Consider the following 26,550-nt stretch of genomic DNA (forward strand, 5'->3'; position numbering starts at 1 on the left):
CCCGGCGCCCCAAGCGCGGCGGGCGCGCGCGCTTCAAACCGGCGCGGGCGGGCGCCGGCGCATGCGCAGGGCGGGGGGCGCGCGCCATGGCGGCGGGCGGCCGCGGCTGGTTCCGCGCGCTGGCGCTCGGCGTGTCCTTCCTCAAGTGCCTCCTGATCCCCGCCTAGTAAGGAGCTCCCTGCGCACCGCACCGCACCGCACGGGGACGGGTCGGGTCGGGGGCGGGTGGCGCAGGGCAGCGTGGGTCGCGGTCCTGAGGAGGCCCCGAAGGTCCCTGTGACTCCCGGGTTCGTGAGGGAAGCGAGGCGGCGCTGCCTCCGCCGCGTGGCACAGCTTTCCTTTCCTCTTTGGAAGCCCTGCTGGCCCGTTCCGGATGGCTGCTCTTCGGGAAGGCCGAAAGTGTGCTGAAACATTAATGTTTTGTAATTTTAAGTTTTTATACTGGGAAAAAACCCTAGCAAGTTGCTGCTAAGTTTCAGTTAGAACTTGGAATTTCGTATTAATTGTCCGAAAAGCCAAGCTGTAAATAGTTTTTGCCCTATAAGCACCTGTATTAGTGACTTTTTACATGGTCAGTCATGGGACAAAGAGGACTGGTTTTTAAAGTAAATAAAATGGGAGATTTAGATCAGACGTCAGGAGAAAAATCCTTACTGTGAGGTTGGTGACTGGCACAGCCTGCCCAGAGAATCTGTGCATACTCCATCCCTGGAAGTGTCCTAGGCCAGGCTGGATGGGGCTTTGAGAAACCTGGTGTAGTGGAAGGTGTCCCTGCCCGTGGCAGGGGGGTTGGAAGGAGATGGTTTTTAGGGTCTCTCCCAACCCAGACCATTCTATGATACATCTTTTACACAAAGCATTAATTCTTAAGCAGCATCGTTTTTATTGTTTCAGTTACTTGATCGCAGTAGCATCCTAGGACTGATAAATAGAGGTTTCCTTATCTGCATGTGGTGATGTGCTCTGATTTTTTTCCCTTCTTACTGCATGCATGTGTGTGACTTAACATACACCTGTAGTTACTCCACAGATTTTGAAGTCCATAGGAACTGGCTTGCCATCACCCACAGCTTGCCCCTCTCTCAGTGGTACTATGAGGTAAGGACATGTTTGGGGTGGTTTTAGCTGTGTATGAATTACAAGCACATTGGCTAGGACAGACCTTGTGACTGCTGGAAGGGATGGCTGCTGACTGTCATATAGTGGGACAAAAAGATGCCAGTCACAATTTGCTGGCCTTGTGTAGCCTTTAGCTAAGAAATGAAAATTAGCTGGGGCATCTGTAAGTACTTACGAAGGCAAAATGGGAAAAACAATTAAGGCACTTGGCTTATTGGAAAGGCTGTGTAGCACCAGAGCAGGTTGCATCCTACTCTTAAATTGCTGGTGTCTGTGCTCTTCTCATTGGTGCTACACAGTTACCAGAATAAAGAGTGAGTCATGCTAATGGGTATATACATCTTTCCATTATGAAATCAATTGCTGTATTCAAGTTTTCAGCCTCTGCTGGTGTGCTAGTACCATGCATTGATTTTTATCCAGACAAATCACCTTTGGGTTTGTCATAGACTCAGCCTACCTAATTGGCTTTCAGTCTGTCCCTTGGTATCTGCTGGAGTACAGAGATAGATAGATAGATAGATAGATAGATAGATAGATAGATAGATAGATACTGTAGTGTCTCGTACTCCACATAAGCATCTAGGAGTAAATGATTTGTACAGGTCAGAACTTTGTAGGACTGATCCAAGGACTGTTTGACAAAGAAATTTTTATAATGCCAGCATTAACCCTGTGCCAGAACATAGGATGCCTTTCATCAATACAGCATAAGCATTTGGGAATATGCTCACTGAAAAATATACCCCATCCCAACCTTCTCTGTTCATGCCTCTTCTTCTCCTATTTCCACGGCCAAGGAGTTAATTCCTGGTCAGGGCATAACGACTGTCCTTATGGGAAGAGACCATGTAATGCCATTTGATCTTGGTATGGTTCTGAGAGTTAAGACTTGCTAACTGATGAGTAAAAGTAATTCTGAGGCTGGAGCAAGGCTGATTGTGTTGGTGATCACTCCATTATGGACTAATATTGGCTCTGAGCTATTTTACTGAGACTTTGTAGTAACGGCCCTACTACTGTAATAGATTTATAGATAACAAACAGTTACATACTGGTTACGTGCAGGTGCACAAGATGCTCTGTAATCTTTTTCTGCTAATGAGGAGATGTCACATCTCTACCAGTACTGCGGGAGAGCAGCTGAAAGCACCACAGAGCTGGCTGCTGATTGTGGAGTGGTTTAAGTTACATAGAGGGTACTGAGAGAAAATGCATTAGCTGGTTTGCTGCAGTGAGCTGTATCTGAAGGACTGCAAACAGCATGATTTGTTATCAACTATTTAATCTTATTTTGTCTTTAGGCAACCTCGGAATGGACCCTGGATTATCCACCATTTTTTGCTTGGTTTGAATATGTACTCTCTCACATTGCCAAGTACTTTGACCCCCAGATGTTGGTTGTTGAGAACTTGAATTATGCCAGTCGTGCAACCATCTTCTTCCAAAGGCTTTCTGTCATCTTTACAGACACCCTCTTCATATACGCAGTTCATGAGTAAGTCTTAATGTTCTGATTTTAGGGACAGTGGGTAGTGTTTCATATGTAGGCTTGTTCTGTAGACACAACAAGTAACTATTTGTGCAAATAAGCTTGCAAAGGAAGGGATATGCCAGAGTTGCTTGAACCTGTTCAAGGAGAATCTTGGAATACGCTGCTAAACACAAGATAAGGTGTAGTTCTTAGAGATGCAGTTGTATTACACGTTATGGATTTGCAGGCACTTGGACACCAGCTGCTGTTTCATGTGTTATACTTGGGTTTGCTTCTGTCACTGGACTCATTTTGTAGGAGTTGCAGGACAGCTGGTGTGCTCAGAACAAGTTTTTCCTCTTGTTTTTCTTATTACTCTGTTCTTCTAGAAGCATAAAGGAAATCTGTCACAAAATGGCAGTGTCATAAAATATGCAAAGTTGCTCCAGTGTTTTTGATGATAAACTGATTATTCCAAGTCTGATGTAGTTAGGATTGGATGCTTTCAGTGTGGCCTGACTTTATGGAGAATTACTTATCTTATCCCTAAAGAGTAGAGTGGGGGGGGGGGGTGTTCTGAGAAATACACTGCCTACATTAATGATTTGGCTATAACATCTTTCATCATCTTATTCTTTCTGCTCAAAACCTGGGTAGGAAATTCTCTGATTGGAGCCGTGCCTAAGCTCCTTTATTTACTTACTTTATGCTAGCTAGCTTTGCATTGTGATTTCTTTTACTGTTTTGACTCACAGATGTATAAATGTGAGGCTGAAGGCTCAGAGTCATTTTGCCAAAAGAGGTGGTATATGCCCTCTGCCTGGAAAAATTCAAGGCCAGGTTGGATGGGGATTTGAGCAACCCAGTCTAGTGGAAGGTGTTCTGCTCATGGCATGGAGGTTGCACTAATAGTATTTCAACACAGATGATCTGTAACTTTTTAATGTGTTTAAGACTGCTTTCAGAAGTCATATGAACCATATTGCTTCACACTGAGAAGTAATAAGTTGTTTTTAACCAACAGAAATAACTCATAATATGGCAGGGGGCAGGGGTAGCCAGGGAGGGGTCCATGTCCAGCTGAGGATGTTAAATACAACTCCCTGTGCTGTTTCCAAAAGCAGCAATACAATGCTCGTGATGGCAAGCAGGCTGTGACAGCTTTACACTTACTGAATGGGAGACTTGAACCTGAGGCTGTTATCTAATGTAAGCTTTAGCATGTGGAACACACCACAGCTATTGAAATTGAAAATCCTTTTTTTACTAAACTTTGTTCATGATACTGTCTGCTTTTGATGAATTTAGCAAGAATTTTATTGTTGCCTTGCATCCTGGTCAAGTGGCAAACTTCAGAGTAAGTGCAGCTCTTAACTCTTATAACCAACAATGTTTTTGCTTGTATGTTTGAACTAAAGCTTCTGTTTCTTCTGCTCTTGTTTAGGTGCTGCAGATGTATAAATGGAAAACGAGCTGCAAAGGATATCCTGGAAAAACCAACGTTTATTCTTGCCGTTCTGCTCTTGTGGAATTTTGGGTTGTTAATTGTGGATCGTATCCTTTCAAACTGTTGTGGGTTGTTCATGGTTTGTTCATGGTTTTTTACCAACCTCTTACAGTGTGTGGCATAATCCTATATTATTATTGCTGTCATAGCAAGTAGCACTGCTGGATTTGTTTCTGGGATTAGTTAAATAACTTTGTTTTCATTAGAATTACTATTTGGCAAAATGGAAGTTAGTCAGTCCTTGGTCTGATTTGCCAGGAGTGGAGGAGGACCAACCAGTCTGGCAGCAATGTGCCTGTTCTGCTAGCTGTTCCTCCTCTGCACACCTACTGGAGTATTAGCAGAGTGGCTCTGTGTTCTGGGTGTGGTTCCAAGTTTGTCCTGTGGCAAGGAAAATCTTCAAAGTGTTTTAAGATTCAGAGTGTATTCAATTGGTTTAACTTTATATGGGAATTAGGAAGACTTTCTAAAGAAGAATAATGGAATTGTAGAGTGGTTTGGTTTGGACGGGACCTTAAAGATCATTTAGTTCCAACCCCCTGCCTTAGGCAGGGACATCTTCCATTAGACCAGGTTGCTCAAAGCCTCATTCAGCCTGACCTTGAACACTTCCAGGAATGGGGCATCCACAGCTTCTCTGGGCAACCTGTGTCAATCACTCATCACCCTCATAATAAAGAATTTCTTCCTCATATCCAATCTAAATCTCTCTTCTTTTAGTTTAAAACCATTCCCCCTTTCCCATGCCCTTGTCAAAAGTCCCTATCCAACTCTCTTGGAGCACCTTCTAAAGGAGCTACATGTTCTCCTCAGCATCTTCTCTTTTTCAGGCTGAAATAACCCCAGCTGTCTCAGCCTGTCTCCATAGCAGAGGTGCTCCAGCCCTCTGAGCATTTTCCTGGCTTTCTCTGAATGCCCTCCAACAGGTCCATATCCTATATAAAAATAACTGTGGAAATTACAGTTCCTGCAAATCAGTCTTAGCACAGTGTGCATTTAAAGGAAAGACTTAATTTTCTGTCATAGTTCTTGTGTATATTGCATACTTAGAAGTGGTAGAAAAGTGAGGGCTGTTGTCACCATGCATTAACCAATGTGTGGCAGAAACTAATAACTTTAAAATTAAAGTGGAGATTTAACCTTTTTTGTTTTATATTACAAAATTTGCACAATACATATGTAGATTGTTGTGTTTCATTTCATCAAGGTGATATGCCAGCATTAGTGTAATTTGTATCTGATGGTACTTAGAGGTGAGGTTAAATAATTAGTTGTGTCTGTGTGCAATGAATTTAAGGTTACTTTCTTGATTTAAATTCTATTTTCATTTGAATTTATTCCTCAAAACTTTGAGTCTCCTCCAGAACACAGCAGTAAAGAAAGATTGCTTTATTCCTTGACTCAAGTTCAGATATTCACTTCCAGTACAATGGCTTCCTCTTTGGGCTGATGCTTCTTTCTGTTGCTCGGCTGTGTCAGGTAAACCAAGTGACTCTTGTCTGTTTGTTGCCATGTGTATTTTGGGTGCATTAATTCAATTCATGGGGCTGCTCGTGTTGTGGGCAATGGTAGTGGCTTCATGTTGAGCCGTGTGAAGCTGGATGTGTAATTATTTTTTGAGTTTGTGGGGAAGAGAAAAACTTGAAACTCACAATAATTCTTGCTGATGCTGCAGCATTGCAGTTCCTCATAAGAAAGCTATGTTCAGTGTTACCCCTGAATAACACTGGGGCCCAGCGGCATCATTTCTTGGCCTTTATATCTTCTTCCAAATCACCAGTCCTTAGAAAACATACTTCTGAAGCTGTGAAGAGGTGATTGTGTGACAGGATAGTTCCCATATCCATACCTGTTACATATAACACTACTGAATTCGTAATTTGAAGTAAATACTCTTTTTAATACTTATAACAAATGTCCCATCACCTTAGGAGTAAAACAGTAAAAGTGACTGCAAAGAGAAAAGCTTATGTTTTGTTTTGCTTTCTTTCAGAAAAGGTATTTGGAGGGTGCTCTTATTTTTGCTGTTCTTCTGCATTTCAAACACATCTACGTGTATGTGGCCCCAGCATATGGTGTTTATTTGTTACGGTCCTACTGTTTTACTGCAAATAATGCAGGTAAGATGGGGTCTTCCTCACTGGCTTTCAGGGGGAATTGTGTTATTCACTGGAACTAGGGGAGCAGTCAAGACCTGCAGATAGAATTGGAACAAAATGGCTCAAACAAAAATTCTTCTTGAGAGCAGAATTGTTAGGATCTTTGAAATAAATCTGTTTTGTAGAATTCCTGTTCCTTTAAGAGCTCTTTGTTAAGAAAAGTCAACATAAACAAGCTGCAGGTGTCACTTGGAAGCCATAGGAATTATTCTGGGTATGGAACAATTAGACAGTATTAGAAACTATTTCAAAGACTTTCTTTGAGCGTCTCCCCACGTTTTAGCACTGAAACATGCCTCCTCATGTGAACAGGGAAATTAAATTTGGAAAATACTGAAACCTTGTGTAATGCAGGAGCTGCAATGTGGGCAAAAGAAATGCCAGCTGTTGAAGGAAGTAACTGAATATATTGACATTAAAAAGCTGTGTGCCCCTTTAGATAGGTGCTAGCAATTCCTTGTCAGTGAGGAGTGCTTTGTCTCCTTTCCCACTTCTCACAGCAGCTGTTTCCTTAATCTTTGTTTCTTGTAGATGGATCCCTGAAGTGGAGAAGTTTCAGCTTTCTTCATGTAACTCTTCTGGGACTGATTGTCTGTCTTGTTTCTGCTCTTTCACTGGGACCCTTCCTAGTATTGGTAATAACCCCTTTTTCACATGTTATTCCCCTGAACAGTTAGAGAATTTTGTCATAAAAATTGTGTTGTATGAACCATGTCTCATCTAAAGTGGCCACTTCTTTTGGTCTTGTTTTCTGTAGGGTCAGCTGCCTCAAGTCATTTCACGGCTCTTCCCTTTCAAGCGAGGTCTCTGCCATGCCTATTGGGCCCCTAACTTCTGGGCTTTGTATAATGCCATGGATAAAGCACTGACAGTTCTTGGTCAGTATGTTAATCTTGCTTTTTGGTGCCTGTTTGCAGATAGAGCTCTCTGGATTTTATTCTTCCCCATTTGATATGTAGGCAGTAAATTATGTTTTCAGATTGCCATAAATCGTGTGGTTGTCCACATAATCCAGTGCATCGTCAATAGGTCAGAGATCAATCACTTCCCTCTGCCATACTTCAAAAAAAGAAAAAAATTTGGCCATGTACTTAGTTCAGCTACTTCATTTTCTTTATTAGGATTTATCAGTTTGTACTTTTTTATGTTTTGTTTTTAGGGTTGAAGTGCAATTTGCTTGATGGTACAAAAATCCCTAAAGCCTCCATGACAGGAGGGCTGGTTCAAGAGTTTCAGCACACTGTCCTCCCTTCAGTGACTCCACTGGCAACATTAATCTTTACTTTCATAGCTATATTGGTAAGAACAACTAATATTTTTTGAAAATTTTTGTGTCTTGTCTCTAGTAGGTTTTAATTGATAGTATGCACCTCATATGAATTTTAATTCTGGGGCAACAGATACATTGTTACTAATATGTAGTGACTGACAAAATGTGTTTAGTGGCTTAGATTGGCAGACAATTTTTGCATACAGTACAAATAGCAGGGAGTTGGCTATTTGGGAGTAAGCAGTCTTTCAGTCTGCTTTTCCCTCCTGATAGTTCAACAAAAATCCTTCAGTCGCTACTTCTACATCCAAATGGATTCATTTCGTCCAGTGCAATATAACACTTGTGCCACACAAGCACAACCTGGGTGCAGTGGTGTTTAGTAGCATTGACAAATCTCTTTGGACAATGGCTTGTCTTCAGGATTGCCAGACTTTTCACTGAAGTCCTGTTTTTGCCTGTTGTTTCTAGCCCTCTGTTTTCTGTCTTTGGTTTAAACCTCAAGGGCCCCGAGGCTTTCTACAGTGCCTTGTTCTCTGTGCATTGAGCTCCTTCATGTTTGGCTGGCACGTGCATGAGAAAGCAATACTCCTTGCTATTCTGCCTTTAAGGTAAGCCAATTTGGTACAGAGTAGTTGGCCAAACTGGACCTGCAGCTACTTGTTGAGGAATCCTCAAAGGGAATCACTTTATTTTCAGAGTATTTCAGAAGAGGAACTCTTTTATAGAATGCCTTAAGCTGTAACAGTGTAGTGCACTTAAATTAATTTCGGGCACAGTTCAAACCTTGATAGGTGCTGTGGTTCATATTTTGAAATGCTGGATAGATTGCTCAGGAGCCAGCTGAGGAAAGAGATCTTCTGCACTGTGTTTGACCAGAGCAATACACAGTTTCTACCAAAAGAGCTTCATGCCTGCCTAGGGTAGAACTGAAGCTGTAGTTCATAAACTGCCTAACCAGTATTGCTGCAAACTTTTTCATCACTAAATATTTTCTTTCCTCAGATAATTTGTGGTGTTTAAGCTCTTGTTTTCTGCTGGGCCTTGCTGATAGTTTTGTTCAGTGGGTGTGTGGTTTTCTGAGAGAGGGTTTCCTGGTTGATTTTTTTCCCCTGTGTTTTTATCTGTGAGGCCACATGGTTTGGAAGCAGGAGACTTCATCACAGGTGCAGTGTTAGCAGGGATGGGGTACTGTGAAACTCTTTGACTTGTTCTTGAGTCTTCAGTCAATTGTAGTGTGTTCTGCTGAAGTTTGGTTTCTTTGCTAAAACACAAAAACATAACAATTTATTGCCATTTTTAGCTTATTGTCTATTCAGAGAGCCAAGGACGCTGGCATCTACTTGATTCTGGCAACAACAGGGCATTTCTCACTTTTTCCATTGTTGTTCACAACACCAGGTAAAATGTTCTTCTATTAGTTAATTTTTATACAGTTTGCAACATAGAGCTCAATAGTCTTGATTTGGTTGTCATTTTGGCTTTAGTCACTTCCCAGTTGTTTGTGTTTTCTTTAGAAAAGGAAAATCTTATTTGTAGTGCTATCTCAAATAGTAATTATAATTTATGTGTTCAGTATGTTTATAGATAATTGAAGTAAGTGCATTGCAAATGCTTGGCATTTGCTTTAGTAAATGTTTATGCTTATTTTTAGGTATCCTAAGCAGTAAAACATGTAGGTCTGGAGAAAATAAAGCCAGATAATGCAAATGTGACTAGTAAGATTTAAAAATACTACAATATATATATATATGGCAAAAGTTTTTTATAATTAATTTTAAAAGTACATAATGTTCTTTGTTTTCCAGAACTTCCAATTAAAATACTGCTTATGCTGCTGTTTACTGTTTATAGCTTCTCTTCATTGAAATCTCTGTTCAGGTAATTAAAGAAATTTGATCTCAGTGTCAGGAACAACAGCATTTCTTCTGGTGTTGGGAACAGCCATTGTCATAAGGGACAAGCAGCACAGAAAACTGATGCTGAAGAGTCAAATTAAGGTGTTACTAGTCAAAAGATGCTGCTGCCTCTGTTCTCAGAAGGCAGTGCTTAAATTAGGATTATTGCAGCACGTCCTGGTTATTGTGATAGCTGCCCAGTTAGTCCCAGGAGGCTGTGGATCCCCACCTGCCTCATGCTTTGTTAAAGCATGGAGCTGTGGTGCTGTAACCTCTGAGGATTTAATTCTGTATTCTAGCATTTACGACAGTGATTGTCTGCAGATGGTTTATTTTCTTGTACTGTGGATTTTTGCAGTATTAGTTAGTATTTTAATGTGTGGGAGGGACAGGTTGTAAATAACATTTGTTTGCAAGCTGTAATTTGTCAACAAAACTGCAAGTATTTGGTTGGCAGAACATAGAATTGCCAAAGTCACCCTGTGTAGTTTTGAAGCCTGTGGATCTCTTACCACTTGGCCAAAGATAGTGCTTATCCTTACAACCCCTGCAGTTCCCACTTCCCTCTTTCCCAAACTTTTCAGGGCAAACCCGAGCTATAATGAAGTACTGTAAACATGTATGCAGTACCTCAGGTACCTGCTTTTGTAGGTGATTTTCTTTATTTAAGAATTCAGTCATTCTGTCTCAAGAGTGCTAGCTAAAAAACTCCATTAGAGCTTAGTTTTTGTTAAGAGAGGGAGCTTTTGAAAGTTTATTGTTTTTAACTTGCCAAAACATGAAATTCCCTTTACTACCTGCAGTAAACTCCTGCCATCAGTGTCCTTTGCAAGAGAGATAGCTCACAGAAAAGTCCATCCTACAGACAGCTCGGGGGAAGAGGTTAAAAAATCTGACATTTCCAGTCTTTTGTTGTAAAACAGCTTTGGTGGAACGAGTCTTTGTATGAAGGGCTGTTCAGTTGTTCACTGAAACAGAGTAAAGTGAAGTAGAGCAATTGATGAGATTTCTCCTTAGGCTTCCAAGGCATCCTGGAACTTGATAAGGACATTGAGCTGTACTCTTGGTTATCACACTGGTTTTTTCCTTCTCAAACTCTTTAACTTGTTATTTAAACCATTATGGTGATCTAATGGGAAATTCTCTTTGACTGGGGTAGCTGAAAAACATAATAGTTATTTTTAGTTAACATATATTTTAACACTACCTCTTCTTTAATTTCTCTGACAGGAGAGAGAAAGCTCTACTTAACTGGCTTGAAACAATCTACCTCATCCAACTAGTGCCCTTGGAGATCTTCTGTGAAATCATATTTCCCCTGACCCCCTGGAAACAGCACTTCCCTTTTGTCCCCCTGTTACTGACCTCTGTGTACTGTGCTCTGGGAATCACATACGCTTGGCTGAAACTCTACGTCTCTGTCTTGACTGAGAGAATTCCTGTCAGACAAAAGGCCGAGTAAAGCCACAGTGCTGAGACCAGTCCCAGGATACCCCTTGGAGGAGATTCCTGGCACGGTGAGGGGTTGTCACAAGGCCATCCAAGATAGGACACAGTGCACGTGTGCCATCGCCACACGAGAGCTCTTCCAGCACTCCTGTACTGTCCAACGAGGATACCTCTGATCAGAAGCACTGTCACAGTGACAGCGAGGGCTGTGGGTAAACTGTGAAGCTTAACAAGGTCCAGACTTCTGTCCTGATTGAAACCTGTCTGATTTTCCCATTATGGTTTGTATTTGGATAGAAGTTGCTGTGGCAAATTACAAGGGATGATTGCTGTGTAGGAGAGCGTTGTAACTGTGTTCTGTGGAATTTGTAAATTAAAAACTTGGTATTTTTTGTTGGAGCATTTCTTGCGTTATTTCTGCTCCTGTCTAAACCCTGCTTTTGAGGGACACCCGCACAACTAAGGATGTAGTGTGTAGCTGGAAACTTGTCCTAAGGTGCTTTGTCAAACTCTTGCACACTCAAATATCAAATTTCAGTCTGTCCATGTCCTGTTGATCTCCTTGTTTCACAGATACCTTGCAGATAGGTTTTCATGTTCTTCTAGTGGCTCTTTTTTTGTAGATCAGATGACCAAACTGAGGCATGCTACTCAAATGAAGAAGTATTCTAAGGCTATTAAACGTACCAGATAATGTGGCTGCCTTAGCTGTATTTGTAATTCATTTAAAATTCTACAACTCTAACAAAAGATCAAGTGTCCATAGTTCCTGTAATGACTTAAGGAAAAGGTAGATTGAGGAACATGATTCCACAGAGGCAGAAAACAAAGGATAGCAGTTATTTCTGCAGTAAATAGTTATACCTTTTAAACCATCATAACCATCCCTAGAAGATGTTGCTCTGATGTTGGGGTCTGGTTTGGACTCCAGTGCTGACACAAAACTGGGAGGAGAGAAGGATGGATTTTTTTATTACTACTATTACTATTTTTGACAGTAGTTTTTGAACTTTCCTCTATGTTAGCTGAAATATGGGACCCCTTCCTCAAGGATAGCCAAGGGGATAGTTATGCTTTTTGAGTTCTTTGAATATTTGGGATGTTTAAAATAGTGGCTTTTATTAGGGCAACAGGTAGATTAATCACTGTGGTTGTTTCTGTAACCAAATACTTTGTACATTTAAAGTATTCACTGCCAGTGAGTTCATATTCAAGACATTCTCACTTTGGTTTTCATTATTTTCTCATAGTTTCTGCTTTTTTTACACTATCCATGTTGTTTTAGCTGCTGTGGCTGCCAGTGGTGCCAGGATGCTTCTTGCACCTGTATTTTATCTCAGCTCTAAGCCTGAAAGCTCTGTTCAGGATGAGGCATCCCTGGAAGTGTTCAAAGCTGGGTTGGGTAGAGCTGCCTGGTCCAGTGGAAGTTCTTCCTGCCTACGGCAGGGTGTTGGGAGTAGATAACCATTTAGGTCCCTTCCAACCCAAACCATTCCGTGATTCTGTGAAGTTAAACCTGTGACTGTGGAAGTGGCCTTGCATCACCATTGTATGATCCCAATCATCCCAGGTTCAGCAGAAGCATCTCCTACTGTGGAGCAGCAACTGCCCAACCTCCTCTTGTGCAGATGTCAGGAAAATCCACAAACACCAATGGTCTGTGTCCAAAAAGCTGAGTCCTTCAGCTTTATTTGAATAAAGGAAGAGTCCACTGGGGCACACACCCACAGGGTTTTCTCCCAAGGGGTTTCAGAGGGCACAGCCTCCCTTGATCCTGAACTCCCAGCCGCATGTTTCCCTCTTCCTTCCCCACTGCTGAGGCATTAGGAAGGTACAGCCTTCCCGAACCGCCTACCACATATTGCCCCCTTGAGCCTGCTGTTTTACCCCAAAGCTCAGAAGTTCAGGCTTGTGCAGCCCCTTGTCTGTTCCAGGGGCCGAGGTGTCAGGGCTCTGCAGCAAATTTGCTGCCCTAAGTCAGCAGAGACATGAAGACCCAATTCAGAGACGTTAACATCCATACCTTCACCCATCAAACTCTTTGTAAAGACATGAGCTTTCTTCTCACGGACAAAGGCTAAATAGTACACTTTTAGGAAAGAGGCTGGGAAGCCTTTGGGACCCGTGATGTGTTTTGTTAATGCGGGTTTCTTTAATGGTTCCATCAATCCTGCTACAGTGGCAAATGATTTAATGTGAGTTCGTATTAATTAAAAATGAAAAAACTAACACTATGGGTTAGGTCTCAGACTTTAATCTGAGCTCTGAAAATTAACCGGGTTCGATTTTAGCGCTTAATCAACCCCCTAATTTACTTCCCGGCCGGCCTCGCTGGCCCTGCAGCGGGGCCGGCTCACCCAGTGGGGTTAGGGCTGCAGGAACCCCCTCCCCGACCCGGCTAAGGCCGCTCAGCCTGGGAGTTGGGGGCGGGCATGTGTTTGTGGGGAGGGGAGTTGGATTTTGGGGTGGGTTTTTTTGTAAAAAAACCATAAGCGGGGAAGGCAGCGGAACGCGGGAGCAGGGCGCGGGCCGGCGGGGGAAGGCGCTGCCGCCGCACCGCTCCCCGCGGTCACCTTCGGCGGGCCGCAGCCATGGTGTTCCTGCCCGACGAGTCGCGGTCGCTGCCGCCGCCGCCGCTCCTCAACAAGGGCTCGGTGTGGCTCGGGTTCGCGGGCTGGATGTCGGCGCTGTTGGACAACGCCTTTAACCAGCGCCCCATCCTCGGAGCCGGTGCGGGGGCACGGGGGGAGCCTGAGGGGAGGGGGAACGGAGCGGGGTGCGAGGGGAGGGAGGAGGTGAGGAGCTGGGGAAGGGGCTGTGTGGGGTTTGGGGTCACTGGGGGATAAATGAAGGGAGAAGGGGGAAACAGCTAGGAATGAGGAACTGGAGAGGAAATGGGGGCGGGATGGCGGATTTGGGGTGACCTTGAGGGTTACAGGGGCTGGGGATGGGGAGGAAGCCCCGAGATCGGAGGCAAGGGGTGGGTAAGGGGAATATGTGAGCCTGGGAAAGGGGGGTGTGGGATTTTGGGGTCACTCTGAAGGATAAATAAAGGGGAAACAGCCAGGAGTGAGGGGCTAGAGGAGGTTTGGGGGCTGCAGGAGTGGGTATTTGTTGGAGGGGAAGGGAGTTCTCTGTGTGATTGTGGGGAGGGGAGTTAAGGGGTGGGAGCCCTGAAGTGAGGGATCTGGGGGATTGGAAGGGGCTGGGAAAGGGACATCATTTGGAAGTGGAGGGGATCTGGGGTGACTCCCTGAGGGGTGTGGGTGGTGGGAAGGGGAGGGAGCCCTGAGGGAAGTGGGGCCTGGCAGGTGCCATGGGAGCTGTGGGTACAGTGGGGACCTTGGCAGGGGCAAAGCAGGGAGACGGGAGTGTCTGGGGGGCCTGGGGAAAGCGGGGCCCTGCCTGAGGCCCACGGGGAGCTGGGAGAGCTGGGGACAATTCCTCTCCTCTCCTCCTGCTGCAGGTGTTCACCGGCAGGTCCTGTTAGCTAGCCTGGGCTGCTTTGTTGGCTACCAGCTGGTGAAACGCACCGAGTACATGCACGCCAAGGTGGACAGAGAGCTGTTCGAGTACATCAGGCACCACCCAGTGGACTTCCACAGATCAGGAGGTACACTCAGCTGGTTTTTTAGGAGAGACCTCAGCCTGCCATAACCTGGGTGCAAAGATTTTGCTGGGCTAAGGCTTCCCTGCTCCTTCACAATCTAAATTGCATCAGTCTAAAGGATTTTCTGATGTGAAAATAGATATTGTTACTGAGCTGTTGATACGCATCAATGACCACCTCTTCCTCCTAAATGCTCATTTTAGTATAAAAGTAGCAGAGCCAAAAAAAAAAAAGGATAGACCAAATTTGTACCACTGAAGAAAAAATAATGGAACTTAGAAATCACAGGTTTTATTCTTGTAACTTCACAATTGTAGTGTCTTTTCCTGTAAAATGCCTGTTGCATGTGAATTCAGAAATCTCATGATCAATATTCAGAAAACAAGCAGAACAGGTGAAAAAATAATAAATAGAAACGGCAGGAAATCTGAATTGGTGTTGGCTTAGAGCAATGGTGAAGAACAGGGGTATTTTTACTAAATATAGTCACTGAGCCCAACGATGCAATGGCAAATTTGGGTGAAAATTGTCCACTTTCTAACACAGTAGAGTTGGGTGACTCTGGCTGTTGGATTATTGTCTGCATCATGCCATGTTGGAAGGAATATGTAGAAATAAAAAACTGTTACTACTGAGATTCCTCCAAAAGATCTGTGGAGGCCCATATGGAAGAAAAAAAAAAAGTTGTGCACTTAGCTACAAGAGCAAGCTAATAGTTTGCTATGGGTAGCAAAAACCAGATTTTTGGTGGCTTTGTTAACATCAAAGATTTAATATAAAACATTTTCCAAATCGATCTCAAATGCTGATTAGGTTTTCCCACCTCTTGCAGAAAAGAAAAGAATAGGGCAGCTCTTGGAGGATTTCCACCCAATTCGCTGAGTGGCCACACATCACAGAATGAACTCCAGCCATCCTGAGAACTTTGGCAAGGTGGCTGCAACTCTTGAACCGTCCATGGCTTAAAAGATGAAACTTTACTCACTTTCATGTAATAAAAGCTTGATTAAATAGTTATTGTTTAATTATTTGCTCTTCTGTTCTTTTATGCTTTGTCAGTACATGGATGACTGTTTTTAACAGAATAACTTAGATTATTGGTTTTTTCAGTTGTTTTAATTGCAAGAATAGAAAGTTGTTCACAGAATATATATTGTATAAAACGCAGAGAGCAGTTCTGTAAGTTCATATTTTTTATTTCTCAGTGGCATTTCTCCTGACCCTTGAACATGTTCTTGGCCAGCCCCTGTAGATGCTGTACCCAAAGTCTCGCTGTGAAATTCTTTCTGAACAGCTAACAAAATACATGATCTCCCTAATTAATTCCATCTCTGTGTTTATTTATTATTATGTTGCTTTTTCTTTATGGATAGTAAGGATCCAAACTTTCTGTTTTCTCACTTGGTTGCTAGCTCCTGCATCCAAACACTGATCATATTGGGGGGTGAGGAGGTTGTGCTGATTTGGGTTTGGGGGATTCTTACTAAATTAGCATTTTGGTTCAAAAGTGGGCTTTATCTCTTGTTTTCCTCACACTGAGCCCTGTGCCAGGTCACTGCTCTCTCATGGATATGATGTCCCTAAACAGATTTAAAATAAGTGCTGCCACTCTGATTTGCTTGAACAATCTGGAAGAAGAAGATCTTTCCCCATGCTGGCTGGTAGCAGTGTGGGTGCCCTGGGAGCCTGTCCAGGGCAGCACAGAGCCAGCACCCCCTGCCACGCCAGAGGTGCCTGATCTGCCCTGTCTGCCAACATCCCACTGGGACCAGCGCAGAAACCTCTTGCCAGCTGTGGCCAGCAGCCGTGGCCAGCAGCGGGGCAGCGTCAGGCCTGGGCACATCCCTGGGGCAGCGTGATGCAATGCCCTGCAAGCAGAGCAGGCAGGAGTTCTGTGACACACCGGGCTCAGAGCCAGCTGCAGGGACAGCGGCTCTCAGAGAGAGACCCACGGCTCCTGGGGGATGCAAGCGGCCCACAACACGTCAGCAAGCCCTTCCAGCTGCCCCGGGTCACAGGCCTTTGGGGACATCTGCGTCTCCCCCTGGGCATGTTCAACAGCCGTGGCCAGTGCTTCACCCCGTGTCCTGCTGTGACACTTCCCTGGGGCACCACGAGCCTCTGCAGCTGCTGAGTGCTGCCCAAACCCAAAGCCATCACTGCAGGGGGCTGCAGGTGTCCCTCGCTGTGACACCAGCGGGGTTTGACCCCAGCCAGCCACCAAGGCGCACACAGCCACTCACTGCCCCACCAGCAGGATCAGAGAGAGAATCAAGGGCAAGAGCGAGAAAAGACGTGGGCTGAAATAAAACCAATGTAACAGGGAAAGCAAAAGCCATGCATGCAAACAGAGCAAAGCAAGAAATTCATTCACCACTTCCCATGGGCAGGTGGGTGTTCAGCAATCCCAGAACTGCAGGGTCCATCACAGGTAATGGTGACCTGGGCAGACAAAGGCTATAATTCCAGGTGTAGCTCACTTCTTACTTCTTCCCTCCACTTTATATACTGATGTCATACGATCTGGAATATCCCTTGGGTTGGTATGGATCAGTAATCCCACCAGTATCTCCTCCCAGATTTCCATGTGCTGCAGTCCCCTCACCAGAGTGGCAGTACAGAAAAAAAAGAAAACTCCACCACTGCCTAAACCAGCACAGGTGGCTGTGTTCTCCTGGGGACACAGATCCCATCCTTGAGCAACAGCCAGGTAAAGCACCGGAGGGACATTGCCCCTCCATGGTCCTCTCCTCACAGGAACCAGTCTCCATATGTTCCTTATGGTTCAACACCTGCCTCTGCATTCAGCGCCAGACACCGAAGAGCTCCAAAGGCAGAGCTCCATCATGCCCCAGCCAGAGGTGCCATTGCAATGGGGATGGCCCAGGTCTCTTCCAGTCTGCCCCTCATCTTCCATTCCCTCTGGATAAGACAGGGCTGCAACTTTGCCCAGGCTAAGGAGGGACAAGAGCATATCAGCTCTGAAATCCTCACTCTGGCTGGAGGGAGTTGTTTTTGCACTCATTTGGGGAACTTGCTGATTGGCAGCTGTGTTCCTAGGAAAGCAGCAATTCTGGGTGCTGGTGCACTGAGCTCCTTGGGGCACTGCAGCCACAGAGCTGGAGTTTGGGCAGCCTGCCCACAAGCCAGCATCATCCTAGGGAGCCCACCCCAGGCCATGGGTCAGGAGGAGGGAAATGTCACCTCATGGATCTCCAAATGAGCCCGTATAATCCCCAGTGCATCCTGCTGACATAACTCCCATGACTCTGGTTGTCCCAAACCCCTCAGAACTGTCCTTGTCCTCCCTTGAACCTGGCCAGGACCCGTTCAGAGAGGGAGCTTCTGGGTCTGGCCTCAGCTGCCCCTTCCAGAGCCCCCAGTCCCCTCAGCAGTTCACACAACCACAGCTGGCTGGAGACCCTGTCCCTGCTGCCCACAATGGGGCAGGACAAGTGGTCTCAGCAGCTGAGAGAAAGTGGCCAGATCAGGAGAGAGGAGATGGAAATCTCCAGTGTATCCCAAAGCTGGGATGTCTGGATATGGAGCGGGGATCTTGAGGGAGGCTGCTTCCTAGAGCTACTGAGACCTACAGCTCTGCTGCCCCTCACTGTTGCATGACTGGGCTGGGTGTTGGGCAGAGCCACAGTTTTCTGTGCACAGAAATCAGGCAACAGCTTTTGTGGTGTTGCTGTCAAGAAAAGGAAGAACCATTTCAGCCTGAGGCTGGTAACACAAAGGAACGGGCTGCCCAGTGTGTTTCAACGAGCCCTGAGGTTCAAGAGAGTTCTGGGCTACCAGGTCTAGTGCAAGATGTCCCAGGACACAGCAGGGCACTGCACTAGGTGATCTCTGAAGATCCCTTCCAACCCAAACAATCCTATGGCGTTGGGATTCTTTGTCCCTTTCAAAAATTCCCCAGCACTGCCCTGGAATGATCCCACCCCGCAGAGCCAGTGTCCCCCTGCCCCTCCCTGGGGCACTCCATGAGTGAAAGCAGCACACTGACAACACTGGCTTCCCAGGGATTCTTTTATTAGCAGAAATAAAATTATTATTATGTTACAAGGGGGAAATGCCCTTGGAGTCCAGGTACCAGCTGGAAAAGGGCTTGGCAAACTCAAGAGACTGTTGGAGGTCAGGGCCACATCACAACACTCCCAACATCGTGCCCCTCTTTGAAAATAAAGAGCAGGCTACGAGCCTGCAGCTCTTCCAGTGGCCTTCCCAGCACAGCCAGATGCTTCTTCCTATGAGGATAAGGCACCGTCTGGTTCTGCCGTGGTCACAACCATCTCCGGTGTCGGTGCCAGTGCCGGGAGATCCGATCAGCTGCCATGGAGCGGGGAATGCCAGCGTGACTGGGAAGAGCCTGCAGTGGTCAGCGATGGGGATGTCTTGTGCTTCCTGACACCAGCACCTGTCCTGCAACAGCAGCATTCCTTAACTCCAAGGATCATCCCAGGGGGACACACAGACCATCAGCCCTGAGCCCACAGACCCTGAAGCCCTGCAGTCTCTGCACAGAGCAATGGGACACGTTCCCTCCTCCAGCATGGAGAGGGATATCCAATCTCAGCTGAGGGGACAGTCCCCATTTCAAGGCCCTTCCAGGCACATCCCCAGCCCTGCACTGTCGGGCACCTCTCCCAACAGGGAGGCCTCCCATTGTCTTGCTGCCCCTTGACTCCTTTTGTCCCCTAGTCTTACCTGGAGGCCAGGACAGGGTCACCAGCTGGGCTGCCCCTCGCTGAGGTTGATCTGCTCCAGGATCTGGCTGTACCTCCGGGTCAGGGCGTTGGTGTCCCTGGTGAGGTGGGTGAGGACCTGCTGCAGGCCAGTCAGGTGGTGGGACAGGCGCTCCTCGAGCTGGGCATCCTGGGCCTCGTTGCTGTCCAAGGATGTGTCCACGTCGCTGTCGGCATCGCTGGGGCTCTGGTCACCGACAGAGGCCAGGCCTTTCTCCACCATGGGCTTGATGGCCTTGAGCAGCTGGTAGCGCTCGTAGAGGTCCGTGCGGCTCTCTGCAGCCGGGGCTGCCCCCTCCTGCTGCGGGAAGACCCCTCGGAGCAGGCTGGGGAACATCACCTCCTGCTCCATCTTCTGGGTGGCTGAGAAGTACTGCTCCATGGCCCTTCTGCTACAGCTCTGGCAGTGCTGCTCTGGGCTCTTCTGACAGTGTCACCTGCTCCCTGTCCCCGCAGGGGCTTTTTATGCAGTGCTGGGGCACATCCCTCCCCTGCTGTCCTCCCCTGCCAGCCAGGCTTGGGCTGGATGCCCTTGGGGTCGGGCTTGGCTCCAACCCAGCTGGAGGCTGGGCCCTGCTGTGTCCCTGGCTCTGTGCAATCTTTCCCGGCCCAGCCTCCCCGTGGCCTTCACCCGAGCTGGCCGGGGGTCCTGATGCCTCCCCATGCCAGGAACTACGGGGGATAGCAAGGAGGAGAGGTGCCCTGGGTCTCTCCCATCCTCTCCTGTGTTAGCTCAATCCCCCAACACGATCAGAACTGGGGCCCTCTGGTTGCGGGTCCAGCTCCTGCCCCCCAGTTTGGCAAGGCTGCAGGGGACCGTCACCTCCCCTCCTTCCTGCTGCCATGCGCTCAGGACGTGAACACTCCAGGGACATTGAGCAACCCCTTTAGCACACATACAGAAATCTAGAATACACTGGAAATTCACAGGAACATTGTACCACTGGGTGTCTGGGGACAATGGAGCCTGCTGGTGTCCAGAGATGTGGGTGCCCAGAAACATCCAATGCCCCCACCTCCCCCTGAGCTCAGCAGGGATGTGGGCAGGGACAGGAATCGGACTCCATGCTGTGTAACTCCTGTGGCAGCAGCACAGAGCCATTGCTGCCCCCAGGGGATGCTGGACATGGCTTCCCTGCCATTGTCCCGATTCTGGGAGAGCAAAAGCCACAGCCTGGGCACCAGCCAGCATTGCCTGTCCCTGCATGTCCCTGTGGCTTGTGGCAATCAGGGAAAGGGGTTCTGTTTGTGAAAGGCTGTGGGGTACCTGGTTCCTTTTGCAACTCCTGGTGCTGGCAGCTCTCCCTCTGTCCCCCTGTGTCCCACACAGGTGCCTGCACTGCCACACAGCCATTCCCCTCCCTTTCCCCACCTGTCCTCGCCACCCCTCCTGTTCCTTTCCTTGTCTCCTGGCATCTCTTTGTGTCCTGCCCTGAGGCCCATTGCTGCACCAAGGATGCGGGTGCTGCTGGCCGTGTGCAGGTGCCAGACTGAGCCTCGGCCACATCAGGGCACCTGGGCCTCTGCGGACCTTCCTGGAACTGCAGGCACATCACAGGGCTCTGGGGACAGAGGGACACAGGGGATGCTCTGCCCTCCTGCTTCCCCCCACTTCTTCCCAAGTTGCTCATAGTGAGCATGGCAGAATATTTGGGGGTGACAGGGGCACGGCAGACTCCAATGGCTGTCCAGCTCCTCATCCTTGGGACATGAATAATTGCCAGACCCTCTCTGTGCCTCTGGGGCCCATTAGAGGGAAGGCTAGCAGTGGGCTCAGGTCTGTGGGGGAGAGGGCAGGCAGCAGCATGGGCACCAGGCTGGGCTATGAGGGGACAGTGGAAGGGGACAGCAGGAGAGCTGCCAACACTGTGGGTTGCAAAAGGGAGGAAGGACCCCATGGACTTTCCCAAAATAGAACCAATTCCTCCGATTGCCACATGCATCAAGATAAGAAGGGACAGGAGTCGTGACCATTGACCAGCCATGACCTCTGCTCCAGGATGGGGGTGATGGGTATGAGGGTAGCACCATCTGTGCTCCACTGTGGGCCATTGAAAGCTCAGACCCATGGATTCAGTGCCCCTTGTGTCATTTGGTCCCATCTCTGTTCCCACTGCATGTCCTCAGGACCTGTGCAGGATTCCTTCAGCAGAGCCCTCCCAGTGGGATGTTCCACACCGGTGTCTGCTGCCGTGTTCAGACTGGCAGTCATGGACAGAGCCTGCTCAATGTCCCTGGAGTGTTCACACCCTGAGCACATGGCAGCGAGGAGTGGGGGAGGTGACATCCCCAGCAGCACAGCTGCCAGTAGCCTGGCCATCCCAGGGTGCATGAGATGGACCCACTCCCACAGGACCCCAAAACTGAACACTTTGAGGGGGTTGAGATAGGATAGGAAAGGACAGGAGAGAACCCGGGCACCTCTCCTCGTTTTCACCCCTGGCTCCTGGCCCAGGCTCCCTGAGGCCATTGCCTGACCTGGCCTGGGGGTCCCACTGCTCCAGCCCCACTCCATGGCTGGTCAATGGCCAGGACTCCTGTCCCTTCTTATCTTGCACTATGTGGCAATTGGAGGAATTGGTTCTATTTTGGGAAAGGCCATGGGGCCCTTCCTCCATTTTGCAACCCTCAGTGTTGGCAGCTCTCCCACTGTCCCCTCAAAGCCCAGCCAGGTGCCCATGCTGCCACCTGCCCTCTCCCCTCAGCCCTAAACCCACTGCTCCTCTTCTCCCTTTCTGGCTGCTCCAGGCATCCCGGGCTGCCCTGTGCTGCACTCAGGTTTGCACACACTGGCAGCCCCATGATTGCAGGACATCTGGGACACCGTGGAGCTTCCTGAAGGTTCAGAGACATCATGGTGTCCCCCAGGATGGCCTCAGGGTGGGACATGTCTGCCCTGGGGCTGGAGCTTCCTGTGGATATCATGATTTGAGCCCCACTGGACACTCAGCCCCACTCAGCTGCTCTGTCATTCCCCCCAAGTGGGATGGGAGAGAGAATTGGTGAGGGTAAATGTGAGAAAAGTCGTGGGCAGAAATGAAGAGAGCTCCACAGGAAAAGCAGAAGCTGCACAAGTAGGCAAAGCAAAAGAAGGAATTCATTCAGCCATTCCCAGTGGCACTCAGGTCTTCAGTCACCTGCAGGAGAGCAGGGCTCCATTGCACATCATGGTGACCTGCCAAGGCGACTGCTGTCACTCTGACTGTGCCCCTCTTCCTTCTTGTCCCAGCTCAATATGCCGAGCATGGTGCCACATTCCCTTCCCTTGGTGCCACAGAGGGATAAGACAGGAGGATGTTCCCAGGGTGAGACACAGAGGCATCTGGGGACACTCGTGGTGGCATGATCTGCACTCTGAGCTGAGGCTGGGGCTGGGGTGCACTCCCCAGGAGGGTAACAGGTCAGGGACAAGCTTGCCCAAATCTGGGGGTTTGTGGCAGCAGAGACCATAGGATATCAGTGCAGCTCCTGGGGGCCTTGGTGGCCCTGAGCAGCCTCCCCAGGGCCCCAAACCAGGGCTGGGCACCCCAGTCCAGCTCAGCCCAAACCCAGCCATGCTGCACCCCCATGGTGGCTGTGCTGTGCTCCAGCAGCAGTCCTGGTCCTCCTGCTCCTGGCATCCCTGCAGGCAGTGGCAGCTGCCGAGCTCTCCCCAGTATCTCCCTGCAGGATGTAGGGGATGTGGTGTCCCATGCTTGGGTAATGGGTTCCCATAAGCACAGAGAGGATTTGGAAGCTATTCATGTCCCAAGGATGAGGAGCTGGGGAGAAATGGGAGTCTGCTGAGCCCCTGTCACCCCCAAACATTCTGCCATGCTCACTATGAGCAGCTTGGGAAGAAGTGGGGGGGAGGAGGATGGCAAAGCATCCCCTGTGTCCCTCTGTCCCTAGAGCCCTGTGATGTGCTTGTAGCTCCTGGAAGCTCCACAGAGGCCCAGGTGCCCTGATGTGGCCAAGGCTCAGTCTGGCACCTGCACACGGCCAGCAGCACCCACATCCTTGGTGCAGCAATGGGCCCCAGGGCAGGACACAAAGAGATGCCAGGAGACAAGGAAAGGAACAGGAGGGGTGGCGAGGACAGGTGGGGAAAGGGAGGGGAATGGCTGTGTGGCAGTGCAGGCACCTGTGTGGGACACAGGGGGACAGAGGGAGAGCTGCCAGCACCAGGAGTTGCAAAAGGAACCAGGTACCTCACAGCCTTTCCCCAAACAGAACCCCTTTCCCTGATTGCCACAAGCCACAGGGACATGCAGGGACAGGCAATGCTGGCTGGTGCCCAGGCTGTGGCTTTTGCTCTCCCAGACTCGGGACAATGGCAGGGAAGCCATGTCCAGCATCCCCTGGGGGCAGCAATGGCTCTGTGCTGCTGCCACAGGAGTTACACAGCATGGAGTCCGATTCCTGTCCCTGCCCACATCCCTGCTGAGCTCAGGGGGAGGTGGGGGCATTGGATGTTTCTGGGCAACCACATCTCTGGACACCAGCAGGCTCCATTGTCCCCAGACATTGTCCCAGTGGGACAATGTTCCAGTGTATGTCCAGTGTGTTCCAGATTTCTGTATGTGTGCTAAAGGGGTTGCTCAATGTCCCTGGAGTGTTCACGTCCTGAGCGCATGGCAGCAGGAAGGAGGGGCGGTGACGGTCCCCTGCAGCCTTGCCATACTGGGGGGCAGGAGCTGGACCCGCAACCAGAGGGCCCCAGTTCTGATCGTGTTGGGGGATTGAGCTAACACAGGAGAGGATGGGAGAGACCCAGGGCACCTCTCCTCCTTGCTATCCCCCGTAGTTCCTGGCATGGGGAGGCATCAGGACCCCCGGCCAGCTCGGGTGAAGGCCACGGGGAGGCTGGGCCGGGAAAGATTGCACAGAGCCAGGGACACAGCAGGGCCCAGCCCCGGCTGGGCTGGAGCCAAGCCCGACCCCAAGGGCATCCAGCCCAACCCCGGCTGGCAGGGGAGGACAGCAGGGGAGGGACGTGCCCCAGCACTGCATAAAAAGCCCCTGCGGGGACAGGGAGCAGGTGACACTGTCAGAAGAGCCCAGAGCAGCACTGCCAGAGCTGTAGCAGAAGGGCCATGGAGCAGTACTTCTCAGCCACCCAGAAGATGGAGCAGGAGGTGATGTTCCCCAGCCTGCTCCGAGGGGTCTTCCCGCAGCAGGAGGGGGCAGCCCCGGCTGCAGAGAGCCGCACGGACCTCTACGAGCGCTACCAGCTGCTCAAGGCCATCAAGCCCATGGTGGAGAAAGGCCTGGCCTCTGTCGGTGACCAGAGCCCCAGCGATGCCGACAGCGACGTGGACACATCCTTGGACAGCAACGAGGCCCAGGATGCCCAGCTCGAGGAGCGCCTGTCCCACCACCTGACTGGCCTGCAGCAGGTCCTCACCCACCTCACCAGGGACACCAACGCCCTGACCCGGAGGTACAGCCAGATCCTGGAGCAGATCAACCTCAGCGAGGGGCAGCCCAGCTGGTGACCCTGTCCTGGCCTCCAGGTAAGACTAGGGGACAAAAGGAGTCAAGGGGCAGCAAGACAATGGGAGGCCTCCCTGTTGGGAGAGGTGCCCGACAGTGCAGGGCTGGGGATGTGCCTGGAAGGGCCTTGAAATGGGGACTGTCCCCTCAGCTGACATTGGATATCCCTCTCCATGCTGGAGGAGGGAACGTGTCCCATTGCTCTGTGCAGAGACTGCAGGGCTTCAGGGTCTGTGGGCTCAGGGCTGATGGTCTGTGTGTCCCCCTGGGATGATCCTTGGAGTTAAGGAATGCTGCTGTTGCAGGACAGGTGCTGGTGTCAGGAAGCACAAGACATCCCCATCGCTGACCACTGCAGGCTCTTCCCAGTCACGCTGGCATTCCCCGCTCCATGGCAGCTGATCGGATCTCCCGGCACTGGCACCGACACCGGAGATGGTTGTGACCACGGCAGAACCAGATGGTGCCTTATCCTCATAGGAAGAAGCATCTGGCTGTGCTGGGAAGGCCACTGGAAGAGCTGCAGGCTCGTAGCCTGCTCTTTATTTTCAAAGAGGGGCACGATGTTGGGAGTGTTGTGATGTGGCCCTGACCTCCAACAGTCTCTTGAGATTGCCAAGTCCTTTTCCAGCTGGTACCTGGACTCCAAGGGCATTTCCCCCTTGTAACATAATAATAATTTTATTTCTGCTAATAAAAGAATCCCTGGGAAGCCAGTGTTGTCAGTGTGCTGCTTTCACTCATGGAGTGCCCCAGGGAGGGGCAGGGGGACACTGGCTCTGCGGGGTGGGATCATTCCAGGGCAGTGCTGGGGAATTTTTGAAAGGGACAAAGAATCCCAACGCCATAGGATTGTTTGGGTTGGAAGGGATCTTCAGAGATCACCTAGTGCAGTGCCCTGCTGTGTCCTGGGACATCCTGCACTAGACCTGGTAGCTCAGAACTGTGTTGAACCTCAGGGCTCGTGCAAACTGATTCTGCAACCTGTTCTTTTGTGTCTCCAGCCTCAGGCTGAAATGGTTCTTCCTTTTCTTGACAGCAACACCACAAAAGCTGTTACCTGATTTCTGTGCACATAAATGTGTGTATCTGCCCAGCACCCAGCCCAGTCATGCAACAGTGAGGGGCAGCAGAGCTGTAGGTCTCAGCACTTCTGGGGAGTAGCCTCCCTCAAGAACCAGATCCATGTGCAGATATCCCAGCTTTGAGATACTTTGGATAGTCTCATCAACTTGGTCTTTGGCAGCTGCATTCCTAGGAAAGCAGCACTTCTGGGTGCTGGTGCAGTGAGCTCCTTCCTTCTCTGTGGCCACAGAGCTGGTGTTTGGTCAACCTGTCCTCAACTCACCGTCCTCCTGGGGACCCCAATCCAAGCCATGGGTCAGGAGGAGGTAGATGTTACCTCATGGATCTTCCTATGTCCACATGTTGTCCCCAGTGCATCCTGCTGACACATCTCCCATGACTCTGGTTGTCCCAAACCCCTCAGAACTGTCCTTGTCCTCCCTTGAACCTGGCCAGGACCCTTCCAGAGAGGGAGCTTCTGGGTCTGGCCTCAGCTGCTCCTTCCAGAGCCCCCAGTCCCCTCAGCAGTTCACACAACCACAGCTGGCTGGAGACCCTGTCCCTGCTGCCCACAATGGGGCAGGACAAGTGGTCTCAGCAGCTGAGAGAAAGTGGCCAGATCAGGAGAGGGGAGATGGGAATCTCCAGTGTATCCCAAAGCTAGGATGTCTGGATATGGAGCTGGGATCTTGAGGGAGGCTACTCCCCAGAAGTGCTGAGACCTACAGCTCTGCTGCCCCTCACTGTTGCATGACTGGGCTGGGTGTTGGGCAGAT

General features: G+C 49.2%; 4 protein-coding genes across 5 annotated transcripts; 3 read left to right on the forward strand and 1 right to left on the reverse strand.

The window, feature by feature from the left end:
- Positions 1-57: 57 nt before the first annotated feature.
- Positions 58-11,278, forward strand: ALG8 (ALG8 alpha-1,3-glucosyltransferase). Of its 2 annotated transcripts, none has more exons than XM_064409736.1 (13): positions 58-166; positions 1,020-1,098; positions 2,424-2,617; positions 4,038-4,147; positions 5,512-5,579; positions 6,094-6,220; positions 6,791-6,894; positions 7,017-7,141; positions 7,461-7,558; positions 8,035-8,140; positions 8,833-8,930; positions 9,338-9,410; positions 10,658-11,278. In XM_064409736.1, exons 1-13 carry the CDS (start codon positions 87-89, stop codon positions 10,887-10,889), a joined length of 1,494 nt encoding a protein of 497 aa, XP_064265806.1. In that variant the 5' UTR covers positions 58-86; the 3' UTR covers positions 10,890-11,278. The 2 variants fall into 2 exon arrangements, with proteins under 2 accessions (XP_064265806.1, XP_064265805.1); XM_064409735.1 differs by having other exon boundaries at positions 7,017-7,137; positions 7,419-7,558; positions 8,001-8,140.
- Positions 11,279-13,353: 2,075 nt separating this feature from the next.
- Positions 13,354-15,809, forward strand: NDUFC2 (NADH:ubiquinone oxidoreductase subunit C2). The gene is made up of 3 exons (XM_064409741.1): positions 13,354-13,606; positions 14,343-14,489; positions 15,319-15,809. The coding sequence occupies exons 1-3, from the start codon at positions 13,468-13,470 to the stop codon at positions 15,366-15,368; spliced, it is 336 nt and encodes a 111-aa protein (XP_064265811.1). The 5' UTR covers positions 13,354-13,467; the 3' UTR covers positions 15,369-15,809.
- Positions 15,810-18,565: 2,756 nt separating this feature from the next.
- LOC135295553 (thyroid hormone-inducible hepatic protein-like) lies at positions 18,566-19,664 on the reverse strand. The gene is made up of 2 exons (XM_064411322.1): positions 19,197-19,664; positions 18,566-18,911 (listed from the first exon to the last, which is right to left on the reverse strand). The coding sequence occupies exon 1, from the start codon at positions 19,614-19,616 to the stop codon at positions 19,215-19,217; it is 402 nt and encodes a 133-aa protein (XP_064267392.1). The 5' UTR covers positions 19,617-19,664; the 3' UTR covers positions 18,566-18,911; positions 19,197-19,214.
- Positions 19,665-24,202: 4,538 nt separating this feature from the next.
- On the forward strand, positions 24,203-25,353 carry LOC135295554 (thyroid hormone-inducible hepatic protein-like). Its single transcript, XM_064411323.1, has 2 exons — positions 24,203-24,729; positions 25,015-25,353. Exon 1 carries the CDS (start codon positions 24,310-24,312, stop codon positions 24,709-24,711), a length of 402 nt encoding a protein of 133 aa, XP_064267393.1. The 5' UTR covers positions 24,203-24,309; the 3' UTR covers positions 24,712-24,729; positions 25,015-25,353.
- The last annotated feature ends 1,197 nt before the right edge of the window (positions 25,354-26,550 follow it).

Source organism: Passer domesticus, chromosome 2, assembly GCF_036417665.1.
Source record: "Passer domesticus isolate bPasDom1 chromosome 2, bPasDom1.hap1, whole genome shotgun sequence".
NCBI lineage: Eukaryota > Metazoa > Chordata > Aves > Passeriformes > Passeridae > Passer > Passer domesticus.

Bases quoted from the DNA above. Each gene is read 5' to 3' on its own strand.
- ALG8 (XM_064409735.1), top strand. From the start codon at position 87: ATGGCGGCGGGCGGCCGCGGCTGGTTCCGCGCGCTGGCGCTCGGCGTG. The intron at 4,148-5,511 runs GTATCCTTTCAA...ACTCAAGTTCAG, and splicing joins TGGGTTGTTAATTGTGGATC to ATATTCACTTCCAGTACAAT. The intron at 6,221-6,790 runs GTAAGATGGGGT...TGTTTCTTGTAG, and splicing joins TTTTACTGCAAATAATGCAG to ATGGATCCCTGAAGTGGAGA.
- LOC135295553 (XM_064411322.1), bottom strand. From the start codon at position 19,616: ATGGAGCAGTACTTCTCAGCCACCCAGAAGATGGAGCAGGAGGTGATG.
- NDUFC2 (XM_064409741.1), top strand. From the start codon at position 13,468: ATGGTGTTCCTGCCCGACGAGTCGCGGTCGCTGCCGCCGCCGCCGCTC. The intron at 13,607-14,342 runs GTGCGGGGGCAC...CTCCTGCTGCAG, and splicing joins GCGCCCCATCCTCGGAGCCG to GTGTTCACCGGCAGGTCCTG. The intron at 14,490-15,318 runs GTACACTCAGCT...CACCTCTTGCAG, and splicing joins GGACTTCCACAGATCAGGAG to AAAAGAAAAGAATAGGGCAG.
- LOC135295554 (XM_064411323.1), top strand. From the start codon at position 24,310: ATGGAGCAGTACTTCTCAGCCACCCAGAAGATGGAGCAGGAGGTGATG.